Genomic DNA, 13,606 nt, shown 5'->3' with positions numbered 1-13,606 from the left:
ACGCAGTATAGAACATGAATCTTCATCATGATCTTAATTTATTAAAGTAACGTAGTTACTATATTAATGTATTATTTGAGTTGGTTTATTATGGATATTCTCAAATGATCACAACATGAGAAATATTACATTATATAGAAAATGAATATTGAGAAAATGAAATCCTGCTGTTTCGCCATGCTTCACAAGCCCCAAAGCAAACACTTATAGGAGATAATGATTCCGCAGCAGGTCACACTTGGAAACAATTAGTGTTAATTTTAAAGCAATATTCCAAGAAATCATCACAGTCACAAATGTTTCCGCAACAATGTTTTCTCTGGTAGCCAATAAAAAATTGTTAACCCCTCAGCTCAGACCCTAGTTTTAGTTTTCTTTTTTATAACTATTGTTTTCCAGTTTGGATTATTTAGTATCGTGGGTGTATAGACTATAGTTGATGAAAGAATTCGAGTAAATCGTATTAATTTAAACTATCATGAAAAAGCCTTCGTAAAGGATGCCCAAACTGCTCCGATAAACACGTACATTCGCTGCTACCATAATACGCCTATGTTAGAACCGCTAACTATTGACGGAACAGCAATAGATGTTGTTGACTGCCACAAGGTTCGTGGTACTGCACTAAATAGCTGCTAAAATGGACTGATCGTGTTAAAATGATTACAAAGAAGGCAGCTAAGCGCCTTTACATTATACGCACCTTAAAGAAAAGTGCTATGACCGCAGATGATTTGTTAACAATTTATATTGCACTCATGCGTTCGGTCTTAGAGTATTGTGGCCCAGTTTGGCACACCAACCTACCATCGTATCTTAGCGAACAAATTGAACGTTTACAGAGTAGAGTTTAAAGAATATTTTACCCAAGTTTATCATACAGAGAAGCACTGTCTACTGCAGATTGCGTACGGCTGGATGAAAACAGAAAACGTCTGTGTTTTAATTTCTTCCAAAAGATAAAGTTAAATAGTGATAACAAACTCAATGCACACACCTAATTCTAGACTCAGTGAACATGGTCGTCTCGATCACTCCACAACTCTGATAGCTTTTCTATTTTTAAATGTAGTATACGGCCGATTTAAACGTTTCTTTTGAGCGTTAACTCGATATAACAATATATGCAGTCAATTATAATATATTTTTGACGTATGTAGGACAAATAACATATATCTAAATAGTCAATATTTTAACAATATCTATATTTAATTTTTTCTTGCGGTCCGAATTCATATTTCAGCGTTTCCTGCAATCTGATTGGCTACGCGAGCGGTCCGTATGAGGCCGTACGGACCGGGCGAGATTTAAAAGCACAGAGCCAACGCTAAAATATGAATTTTGAGACCTTGGGAAATATTTCCCTATACGGACCTCCAATCTGGTAAATAACATGCATATATATACTTATTTACAATCGTTACAACTTGTTGTAATATTTAACGCATGTATGTAGGAGACAAATAGCGTATTTAATTTATCCTGTTATTATATGTTTGTCTTTAATAGAGTTACAATACTTGTAAACATAAAGTATTTCTCTTCGGTGCAATTCTATATATTTAATAAACCTTTAATACGTAGTAATAACAATAATAGTATAGGAAATTTCACAGGAATCGTCCATTCGTTTCCAGGAAATTTATGGGAATTTAAAAATGTGAAACCGAGGCTGTGGCATCATAGTGACTGGGCTGGCACCAAGTTACTATAAAGTTTTTACTTTAGAATTAATAAAAATTGATCTTCGAATTTTTTATACGCGTAACTCATACCAGATCTGTGAAAACCCTGGTGTACCTTGACAGATCTAGGTCATTATGGATGGTGTCTCATCGGGAATTGGAACTCCGGTAAGAGTAAACTCTTGTATATCTTGAGTTAACGCCATTGAACCGGAATAGCCGCAAGAGGGGGGCGGCTTTAGAGTATGAGAATTGTACACAAATATAGTTCATATTCGTCTGAAGGTAGTTTTGTGAGAGGCGTGAACACTGTACTCTAGCGTATTTAATACGTTTCAAAGTTTTTACAGTAACTGATTCAGTTCATGTTTGATTCTTCGAAATTTGATATTAAAAGAGTTCTCTGTCTTATATCAGCATATACATTTACAGTATATGTTTATATCTTCGACTGATAATTTTTGGTTCATTATTTGCTACTATTTGTTACATCTGCGAATTAATCCTCCCAGTTTTCATTCGAAAATTTTAAAGTAATTTTAACGACGCAGTTTCACTTTCATAAGTGCGAGAGAACGACTGGCAAACGCTCTCGAGTAGATCATTTTCTGGAGTAAAATCGTAAACGGATCATCGTAAAATTTGAGTGTTCTTTTACCGTATACAGGCAATACAGCTATTCGATGAGAACTTGAACAGCTATTCGAGGGGTAACTTGAAAACCACAAACACAATTTCACTTCGATTGTAATGTAGATCAGTGACTGATATTGAAAACACCGGTACGGTGGCGGTGTTTGGCACAAAAAAGGATCCTGGATAGGTAATTTTCCCCTCGTCATTACCGATATCTGTGCTGCTTTTTGAAACTAGTTTTAAGCAAGTTTTTCCGACAAAAATATCTACAAAATTACGAAAAATCTAATATTTTACATGTATCGAAATTCAGGATTTAGGGGGGGAAACAGCAGAGCTGATATTCCCCCTGATTATGATACACCACCTGTTTAATTAGCGAAAATTGATTAAATTCGATTATTCGAAAGTACGACATGCAAATATCTTGTATTAAATTTTAAGTATTGGGTCATTTGGGTGGATCTTATGGATTAATCTACACCAAAGATGAAATAAGTCAAATAACATAACAATAATTGATGGCTACTTGATGCAAATTATATTTCAACATAATTGAGTAGAATGATGTTAGTAATAATATAAATGCACATTTCATGTTTTAGTTGGAGCGAACAATGGCGATAATAGCATCCCAAAATGCCACTTTGAATGCTAAGAATGAATCCAATGAAAGAGAGGTAACTATATAACTGAATATAACTGATTCAATATTGATCAGGTGTATACTATCAGAATACAAGACGTCATGTTATTCATGTAGTAGCTAGACTACGTACATGATAACTTAATTTTAGTTGATTATTACTGTATCAGGCCCCACAACTCCCATAAATGTTATGTTGCAATGTTGTTCAAATTATCAGTGTATAAACAATGCATGTATCACTCTGCCAGAAAAAGGAATTACATGACAACCTTATATTCATACCCAGACCAGTGATGTATTTATACCCTGCCATTGTGTCCAACTGTATAGTGTTATGTTGCTGTAGCATTACAATTACTATTAACACATCATGCAAGACAAATGTTTTATAGTACTATATATATATTGTTTGTTTCAATTAATAGTTGGAGATTTTGCATCAGAAATTGCAGTCTCTAAGAGAAACAAAGATAGCAATGGAGAAGAAAATAGATTTGTTGGAACAGCAGCTACGAGAGGTAAGTATGTACAGTGTTTAAAGCATCCAGTTGATATCAGCTAGCAGTGTCAAAATTTTCTGTAACAGTTTATTGCAATGTTGCTTTTCAATTGTATTTTATATTTTAAGTCCAGAGATGTAAAGCTGCAAGAGTTAAGTATGAACAACAAATGGATGAATGAAACAAATCATCTAGTAAATAAAGTCATTCCTGATCTCAAGGAAAAGGTAGGTACCCATAATTAATTTAATAAATGCCTCCCTCTAATAAGCACTGCATTGACAAGCAAAAGTATCATTAAATGCCACATTAAAAATGCAAGCTCTCACCATTTTCTGGTGTTTATTGGAAGCTGTTTATTAGTAACTACTGTTAAACCATGTTTAAAAAAATCAAATTTTAAACAGTTGTGAGAATTTATTGAATCAATATGGTTTTATAGTTGAAAATCAATGATCTGGTTATTATGTTTGTGTAAACAGACCATGTACAGCATGCAGAAATTTGTTTTTAAATTTAAAAATTATTAATATTACATATTCACATATCCACTAAATTTTTGTTGTTTAAAACAGTAAAATACATAACTGCAGCAATTAGATGATATGAGATATTTGTATACATCGTCTCAATGATGACAAATATTGTTTACTTATAAAGTAAAATACTGAAAATAATGGTGTTTTTTTATCTACTAAACTATTGGTGCAATGATACAGGACAGTATACAAGAAAATTAGCTGTCAAAAGTCATCTAACATTTGTGTGTTTTTATTGCATCTCATAGCTAAGGTTGTCAGAGCTAGAAAAAAGAGAAATGAATGAAAGGATAAACTGCCTAACTGAAGAGAAGAGGGCCTTAGATGAACAGCAGGCAGCAGTAAGAAATAAAGAAATAAAACTCAGCAATAGTTATTACTATATATAGTTAAGATTCCAGTTGTATTGTCACTCCATTTGATTTTTGTTTTCCAAATCCAACCTAGTCTTCATATAAAAGCTTGGTCAGGCAAATTACAGACAATGTAGATATACATAAATAATAATTTTTAAAAAAGAAGACTAAAATAGACGATCATTTAAGACTCGTGTAAAACCCTCAAAGAGTTAGTACATTTAGTTTGGTTTCAATTATCTGCTAATATTTCGTTAGGATACGCGTGCTATTGCAGACTCCCGTGGAGTAATAGAGGAGCAAAAGGAGGAAATAGAAAATTTGGGGAGGAAGGTATGAAAACTATTAAATTGTCACACTTTTTCAGTATTTAACTCACTTAGTGTACTTAATGTGAAACTGCTTAATTTCGTGTTTAGGTTGTGGAACTGACAGCAACTGTGAGACGAACTAACGCTGAACGTGATGCAGCGAATACTGTGCTGGATATGGTGGTTGGTCAACAACAAATAGCTGTTAACGAATTATTTAATGAAATAGTAAGACAATTGAGTTACGATACGAATTTCATCCTGCCTAGATGGCATGAAAACGTGCAGAAACTTTAAGTCTTGAGTCTTATAGAGCTTTATCTGGAAATTTTTTGAACTCTTTTTATATAGACATTCAAAAATCAATCTTTAATGTCTGTAAAGGGTCCAGGACAGTTTCCGTGAATATGTAGCTATCCAACGCGACAACGTAATTTTTAACTTATTTTTGCGGTTAATAGATTAATGATGTAGAAAACCAAATACAACGACGTGAGCTACAACATCAGCCACGCAACGCCAACAGGCAACTAAGGCAAAATGATGTGAGTTTGTCATTGCTTTGTATATAAAATCCCTAACTGCAAGCGAGCAATTCCTTTGGCCTAAAGTCGTTAACCTAGTTTTCTTTAAAATAGATCTTCGGGGTCCAAGAACTAGCCGGAGAAGATAATCCGGTAGGTAGCTACATACACCATCCAGATAACTGCATGTCCACGTATATGACTCGCTTGAAAAAGATAACATAAATTTTAAACGCATGTGGACGATTTATCCAAATGTACAGCGTTCCTGTAGAGAAGAACGCAACTTTCCCAGGACTGAACTAAGTACGTTTTCCCAAAGCCCAAAAGATTTCAATCCTTGGGAATTTGAAAAAGGTTGCAATCTCGTGTATTTTTTATTCAATTCTGCTTACTGCTATTTGCAATCAAACGCGCCGCGCGCCGAATTTTTATCGTTGTTTGCTAGCAGCCAACGTGACGTTCATCCCTACTCAATGTTACGTTCTGCCCTAATCAACTTTATGTTCTGATTGAATATGCAGCGATGATTTGAGTGGCAGTTTTAAAAATATTTCAACCGTCAACTCATTGGAACTGGCTAATCAAAACATACGCATTTTATTGTTGGCTAATTTTATTTAGTAAACACTTTACTGGCGAAAGTGTGCAGTGAATCTTATATAAATGTAAGAATATACAGCATCTTACGTTGATAATCACTCGTGAATCGTTGCGTTGACAATAGCCCAACGTAACGTTGAGTGTGGGTGAACGTAACGTTTAGTAGGGATGAACGTCACGTTGACTGCTAGCAAACAACGATAAAAATTCGGCGCGCGGCGCGTTTGATAGTAAATTCTGCTCTTGAATTCAACAGTTATTCGCCCTGAATAATTTAAAAGGTGTATAGATTCGATATTTAGCTAATAACTTGATGCGATCTCATTCCAACAATATCGTGTCCTTTTTTGGTTCCTTTAGAGTAATTTCAATACTTCAAATATATAGAAACTGTTCTTTCTATTTTGCAGCCAGCTATTGCGAATCCTGGGCACGCTGAGCTCCAAGGTCAACCTATTTTTGCACTTCATGTTCAGCAGGTCAATAGCAAAAAAGTGCACGATCCGCATTAGAAATATGGAATGACTTGTGTGCCTGTGCGCGGGTGTGAACACGTATCAGTTAGACCTTTTCTCGCATCATGGACAATCAAAAGAAATTAATTATGTATGCTCTGTTGCATTCATGTTCGTTGGTGTCGTTAGATGTATTTTTGAACCTTTATTTCTTTTTAAAGCATTTTTCGCAGATGCCTTTCAACGCAAGGTATTGAAATTTTCGTTTAAAATACTGTCCTAGATTACCTTTGATTGTGTTCACTGCCTGTACGTTCTGGCAAGTAAACGTATAGCTTTTTAAAATTTTTTCCCACTTTACCTGATAACGTGACATTTTACGCTTCTATTGAAGATTACTCCTATTCTTCGCTCATTGTCGAGTGAAGTTTCCTAGCTCAATATTTTTATTAATTTATACAGTTTTTAAAATAACGAATTTATTTGTCACTTGATTTTTTATTGTCAATATATAGGCCTAATTTTTGTGCCTTCAACTTACTGGATTATCATTCGCTATACTTCATTCAGTTAGAGCTGAATATTTTCCATCGCCTATTTCTACCATTTATCCATGTTTGCGAATTAACTAATGTGTATATAACAGTGACATACTGATATGTATTCCTGAATAAATTTCAAACGTACTGTCTAGTGATCTACTTTTCCTTTTTAATCTGAGTATAGTTTTTAAAATATAAGTTTTTTCACAACACAAGTCAAACTTGACAATTGATGTTTTCAAATGAAAGCTGGAAAGTAGACGACGAAAAAACAACTTCTTAAAACAATCGACTTTCGCGCGCTGTTCGTTGTGCATGTCAATATGTACAGAATGGTAATTTTTAATGTAAATTAATTATTTATATTTCTCATTAGAATGGATATAATTTTGTCATTATATGAATAGACCTCGCTGTTAATTTACTATTGACTATTGTTTCTTTTAGCACAAGTGCATGGGCCATGACACATTTGTATTTGTCACGAGTCACAATTGTTTCCGCAACAATGTTTTCTCTGGTGGGCCTATACAAAAAATTGTTAACCCCTAGCTCACGGACTCTGCATGTCCATACTTTTTAGTGACTATTGTTTTCCGGTTTGGATTATTTAGTATCGTAGGCAGTTAATGAAACAATTCAACGTCCAAACTGCTCCAAACTACACGTACATGGTATAGGAAATTTCATCGGAATCGTCCATTTTTGTTTATCAAATGCACATTTACGGTGTATAAAAAACTGCAACCTTAATAATTCCGTTTTTGATACACCCTAGACCTAGTCATGTCAGTCACACGTTCACATACGCCAGGGGCAGGCAGGGTACGAATCCTATACGGCGAATCTCGTAGTGTAAATGGGCCTTTAGGATGAGTATAACGTTAACCCAAAAAAGTACCCTGTATAGTATTGGAATCACTTTTGTTAATATTAGGGACCTTAAAGGCAATTCACGTTACCGCGGCCGAGGGAATGTGTCGTTTGGAATACAAGAAGGAAGTAGAGAAAGCCTTATTCTTGGTTCTAATGTGACTTGATCAATTACCATTGTTTCCTGTTTCCGGGTTTGGCCTCTGACCATTTCTATGTCCGTCTGTCGTCCTTTTCCTGTCAGCTAAATTATGGATTACATTAGATATATATGCATGCTAAGGCCTGAATAAGTTAAATCTGACGGCGGAATTGTAACACATGATCAGCACATGACTGGCATCTTGTATCGTGCATTGCCTCTGTGATTGATTGGTCTATAACAATAGAAGACAAAAAGAACGAATCATAAACCCGTATTACATCAATTACATGCAGTCAACCAATCAAAAAATATCTTATTATCAAGCAGGTAATTACATAGGGTATTTAGTGTCTCCTCAACCGGACGTTCGTCGTTTAAATTCTAATAATACAGCCGTAACAATTAATTAACAATCTTAACAATGAGTTATAATAAAAAAAAGTAAAATGTCATTTGGCATTTTTTCGTCTTTTGCGTTTGCTTGGCCTGTCATTCTTCGACAAGGCGTCTGTTAATTTTTTCATCTCTCGTTTTGATCGGTCCGATTTACCTAAAATATATGATATTTTTAGTTTAGAAAAAGAAGATTTATAACGATTGGTATATAAATATTAGATTTCCGATCGGTTACCCCTGTCATTTTCACTCATATCTATCGTCGTTTCTGTTTCTTCATTTTCGTCTTCATTGGATCCAGTTGACATTTGTGTTTGTCTGCACACTACAGTAAATAATCGAAGCAGGAAAACTTTTAAATAAAATACGAATGATATCTTTTGAAGCATCCGACATTGCATTGATGACATGACAGACACGTATTTTCAAAATGAAATACATCCCCAACACACACGTCAGAAAATGGCACTCAACAAAGCGTGAAAACATTCATGCATTTAGTATATATAGAACTATAGTTTTATTATACGGTTTTATGATACAAATACTAGATTTCCAATCGGTTACCTGTGTCATGCTCACTCATATCTATCGTCGTTTCTGTTTCTTTATTTTCGTCTTCAATGGATCCAATTGACATTTGAGTTTGTCTGCCCACTACAGTAAATAATCGAAGCAGGAAAACTTTAAAATAAAATACGAATAATATCTCTTGAAGCATCCGACATTGCATTGATGACACGACAGACACGTATATCAAAATGAAATACACCCCCAACACACACGTCAGGAAATGCACTCAACAAAGCGTGAAAACATTCATGCATTTAGTATATATAGAACTATTGTTTATTATACAGTTTTATGATACAATACTAGATTTTTGATCGGTTACCTGTGTCATGCTCACTCATATCTATCGTCGTTTCTGTTTCTTTATTTCGTCTTCAATGGATCCAATAAACATTTGAGTTTGTCTGCCCACTACAGTAAATAATCGAAGCAGGAAAACTTTTAAATAAAATACGAAAAATATCTCTTTCAAAATGAAATACACCCCCAACACACACGTCAGAAAATGGCACTCAACAAAGCGTAAAAACATTCATGCATTTAGTATATATAGAACTATGTTTTATTATACGGTTTTATGATACAAATACTAGATTTTGATCGGTTACCTGTGTCATGCTCACTCATGTCAGTTGCAGTTCCTTCATTTCATCTTCATCAGACAAACCTTTAATAAATAACATGACAACGATTTAAGGTCATTGTTCCCTTTCATATTTTGCAGCAATTTAAAAATTTTTCAAAATAGATTTTGTACAGGGAATAATTGCAGTATGGGATTTATGTTGCTTACATTCCTCCGCTTTCTTGTCACCGGAACCAATTTCTTGTGGCAATGTGTCAAGCTTCAGACCTTTGAGAACTGTAACAAATCATTTAGAATGTTCTAATTTGTTTGTTTCCACACGAATGGCAACGAGCATGCGAATACATTGTGAAAACAATAGATATTGGGATATCTTGAGTGCATGAAACACTGAGTTTCTTGTGTTTTTAAACGTACTTTAAAATACCAACTTGAATTAGAAATCAATTTGAACATATAATATATATGTGTTATATATTTTTTTAACTTATACAACCCGTCGTAAACCAACCTTGTAACACCTGGTGCTTCAGGGGTACTGTGAACGATGCCAATGGAATTGACAAACAACCAGCCTTTTGTTTTTTTCCGTCCTGATTTAAGAAATAAGATGTGTCTCGATCCTGCCCTCCTTCTTTCACGACTGCTTTTTTTAGTTCGCTTTTGTCTACTATGATTGGCTGACCACCATCGTCCGGAATGCTTTCTATCCGTATAGCGATACTGCTAGGCTCCTTATCACCCGCCTTTTTCTTTTCTCTGGCAAATTTACTGATCTAAAGATAAGAAAGAAGCTCATCAATCTTTTGCTGAATTTACTAAGGTTAACATTTTTTAACAAAAGTTAATTTTCATTACTGAAATATTTGTATTAATTCGTGCAATTTTGAACTATTGATGTTTAAATGAAGTACTGTTTTGAAAATGACTGCATGAAATTATCAATTTATCATAAAAGAGTTTTATTTTTCCTCAGTAACCGACTATTGGGCAGATACCGGATCACAATCTAAGTTCATTCTTCGAAAATTCATGTATCAGAAACATGCATCGAACGGATACTTACACATTCTTCGGAATAGTCTTTACACCTGCCCACAAACCACTGCCCGAATGCATTTATGATTTCGCTGGAAGACGATGATCCTGTATCATCCGGAATTGTTGATGATGAACGGGAGTTTTCCTTGGAAACAGGTTTTATCAACTAGAAGATAGAAAAAAAAAAAAAAATATATATATATATATATATATATATATATATATATATATATATATATATATATATATAATATATATACATACCGTCATAAAGGCCTTTCGCTGATCTCCAAAATATTCCATGACTGCCTCTGCAATACTTAATATGTTTCGCGGAATCTCCTTTTCAATATCACATTCTTCGCCGTCTTTCTCATTGTCAATAAAATGACTGAGGACAGACAAGAGGACGTGGAGAACGCATGATATCCTAGAAAATATACGTTTCAAAATTGGGCTTAAATTGGATGGTTAATGTTAATAATGATGAGGCTTGAAATTAATATATCCATACAGGTTACGCCCTGATTGGCTTTTTTCTAATAATAATGATGCTTTTAGCTTTATTTCATCAACTGAAGATGTCCCACGAGCGCTGTTTCATCTAAATTGGTTCCGCAATTTTAAGGTGTTCCGGTAATAGAATGGTATTTTAAATATCGTATTCGAGTGTTCAATACCGCATTGCCTGCATAATAGTTATTATACCTTATAAAATTTTTTTTGTCCTTGGAAAAGTTCTCCGTACAAATGCTTTCTTCATCCCACTGGGCATTCATATTCTTGGAGAGATTATTGGCGTACTCAGTATACTTCTCTTTTGCCTCAGGTGAGTAACAATACTCGACACCGTTCTCATGCTTGTCGAATATTGTCTTATATACGCCTGAAAAAAAAAATTGTTGGTTATTTCGAGTAAACTGGTTTACATACATACAACATACCTATATGCATAAAAACATACATACACACGGCATAAATGCATACATACATAGGCGACTCACCGGAGAACTCTTGTGTAGTGTATTCTTCCAGTTTTTCACACCATTGTTCCACTTCTTCTTCGAGTAACAAGCGAGGTTTTATTGAACATATCAAAATTCTATCAAGAAACCCATCCTTGGTTTTGGCTAGGGGTTTAAACAGCTGCAGAAATGGTTCGGGCTGAGTGAACCCACCAAGGGCCAAAGTGCTTTCTAGAAGGACCTCACGCCGCGCTCGACTTTACCAGCGGAACTGCTGTTATTCGTGCACGCACTTGTTAGTGCCCATTCAGCAATGCCATCGTAAAGCCTGCAAAATAACTGTCTCTCACCTGAGCCCTCTTGTTGCTTCTTCAAAATGAATTCGTAAAACGAACTCATTTCAGAATGAGCCAATAGAGCTCTACCATCGTGAGAAACGAGGTGCTGGAAGAGTCCTTTCCGCGTGAAGTCATGGATGACCATCGAATGAGCTGGCTCCTTCAACGCGCGGATTGGACTCTCCACAGCAATCTCAAACGCTTGCGATTTTCCGGCCCAGGTTCACTCAAACACACGGTAAACAGATTGCACGGCTCCCGATAACGGTTCCGAATCTTTAATTTAGTTTTCGGACCCATCAAAGTGGACACAACCGAAATAGCCGCAATCAATATGAATTCTGGCCGTGTGTTCACGGAAAATGCCAATGCCATCAGCCATTCAGTTATTGGCTCCGGGAAAACTTCCAGTGGGAATTTAATCGCCCGAGCCATCTTGATGGCGTTCGCGAGCTGGCATTCATTCACAGCGGGCGTGGTAATTGGAAATATCGTTCTTCTCGAAGACATCATAAAAATCTACAATAAAAATTCGCTATTATATAGTAATCACAGTGACCGACTCCCAGAAGTCAAATCTAGTAGTTGACGAACGTTTTACAACAATTTTGTGTCCTTTGGTTATACGGAGTTAAACTTTTAATCACTATTCTAAAAGCTCGGTCATAATTCTCGCCGATGTTCAGTCTTTTAATGGTGCGGAAACTACAATAACATATAACAAAGTCTCTTTTCCAAATTTATTGTATGTCCGGAATTTTTTTTAGGGCCCGACCGCAAATTTAAAATGGTGCATATACATTATATAGCTAGCCTAAAATTTATGTTGTTCGAGCTGCTATTTATAGGTACTAACTTTAGAACCTTACCTCTTTACAAGCGATTAGAAAAGGAGCGTAGCTTTTACAAACATACAAGTCAACCAATATAAAACAGAAGAATGTTGAATAAGGTTTAGAAGCTGCGAAAACTACACATTTTACTGGACATTAATGTAGAAAAGTTGCCTGACATATCCTTACCTTTCGAAGTGTACAATTGAAGGATACTGCAAATGGCGCGGGTTTTATAACAGTGAGAGCTGTCAAATTTTGTCTGCATTATTTCGAAACTGTATTATTCAATTAGCAATTATTAAAAGGTGTGTGTTCGCACGTCCTCGACTAATCCTCTTATAGATCTTTTAGATTATGGCGGATTAATTTTGTAAAATCATGAACGCCAATTCAAAAATCGTGTTATATTTCTGGGGAGCTTGAATGCGCGCATCATGCAAATTTAGTCTAGTTGCATTCGAATATCGTCTGTGGAAATTTTCCTGATCACCGTTCTCCTACATAATGATATAACGATTACTACATATTTTATGATTAGTGTAGTATTTTATCGAATCTAATAACTTGCAATGCTGTGTTTCTTTCGAAAACCTTCATTTGTCAAACTCCATCGCACCGTTTGTACTTAATTGTGCACTTGCATTAAAACCACGAAATACGTGTGCGCTTACTATGATATAAAACAAAATATTTACGAAGAAAATACGAAATTTATATAATGTGATTTTAAAATAGACTCAGTTATGGCAAGGTGTACCCCCAAGGAGACACGCCTTGCCGACGATAATTACAACTCTGGTATGAGAACTTGGTGCCCTATCTAAAAGACCGACAGGTAATGGAGCGAATGCAATATAAAAAAGGTGGTTAATGGCCAGCAGCAATTTGAAAACTAACAAGACCGAATACCCAAAACACAATCGGTCAGTGTAAGCGTGACATCGCAGAAAATAGAGCTCGTTTAAAGTTCAACCCACCTCCTCCACTAGCAATTATGCAAATTGCATGATTTGCAATAGCTGATACATAGAGGACCTCAATTGACAATTATAG

General features: G+C 35.2%; 1 protein-coding gene and 1 long non-coding RNA gene across 2 annotated transcripts; one reads left to right on the top strand and one right to left on the bottom strand.

Annotated features, from left to right (window-relative positions):
- The first annotated feature begins 2,744 nt into the window (after positions 1 to 2,744).
- Positions 2,745 to 6,685, top strand: LOC114527018. The gene is made up of 9 exons (XM_028548588.1): positions 2,745 to 3,001; positions 3,396 to 3,488; positions 3,599 to 3,697; positions 4,258 to 4,350; positions 4,624 to 4,698; positions 4,785 to 4,904; positions 5,138 to 5,221; positions 5,315 to 5,353; positions 6,214 to 6,685. Exons 1-9 carry the CDS (start codon positions 2,939 to 2,941, stop codon positions 6,313 to 6,315), a joined length of 768 nt encoding a protein of 255 aa, XP_028404389.1. The 5' UTR covers positions 2,745 to 2,938; the 3' UTR covers positions 6,316 to 6,685.
- A 1,582-nt stretch (positions 6,686 to 8,267) lies between these two features.
- Positions 8,268 to 8,867, bottom strand: LOC114527039. The gene is made up of 3 exons (XR_003687388.1): positions 8,782 to 8,867; positions 8,450 to 8,539; positions 8,268 to 8,368 (listed from the first exon to the last, which is right to left on the bottom strand). It is a non-coding gene; the product is annotated as an uncharacterized LOC114527039 (long non-coding RNA).
- Positions 8,868 to 13,606: the final 4,739 nt, after the last annotated feature.

This window comes from Dendronephthya gigantea, unplaced genomic scaffold (assembly GCF_004324835.1).
Source record: "Dendronephthya gigantea isolate DGI-Jeju-01 unplaced genomic scaffold, DenGig_1.0 000042F, whole genome shotgun sequence".
In the NCBI taxonomy this organism is placed as follows: domain Eukaryota; kingdom Metazoa; phylum Cnidaria; class Anthozoa; order Malacalcyonacea; family Nephtheidae; genus Dendronephthya; species Dendronephthya gigantea.
The sequence above is the reverse complement of the archived record's forward strand: the minus strand, read 5'-3'. Positions and strand labels throughout refer to the sequence as shown.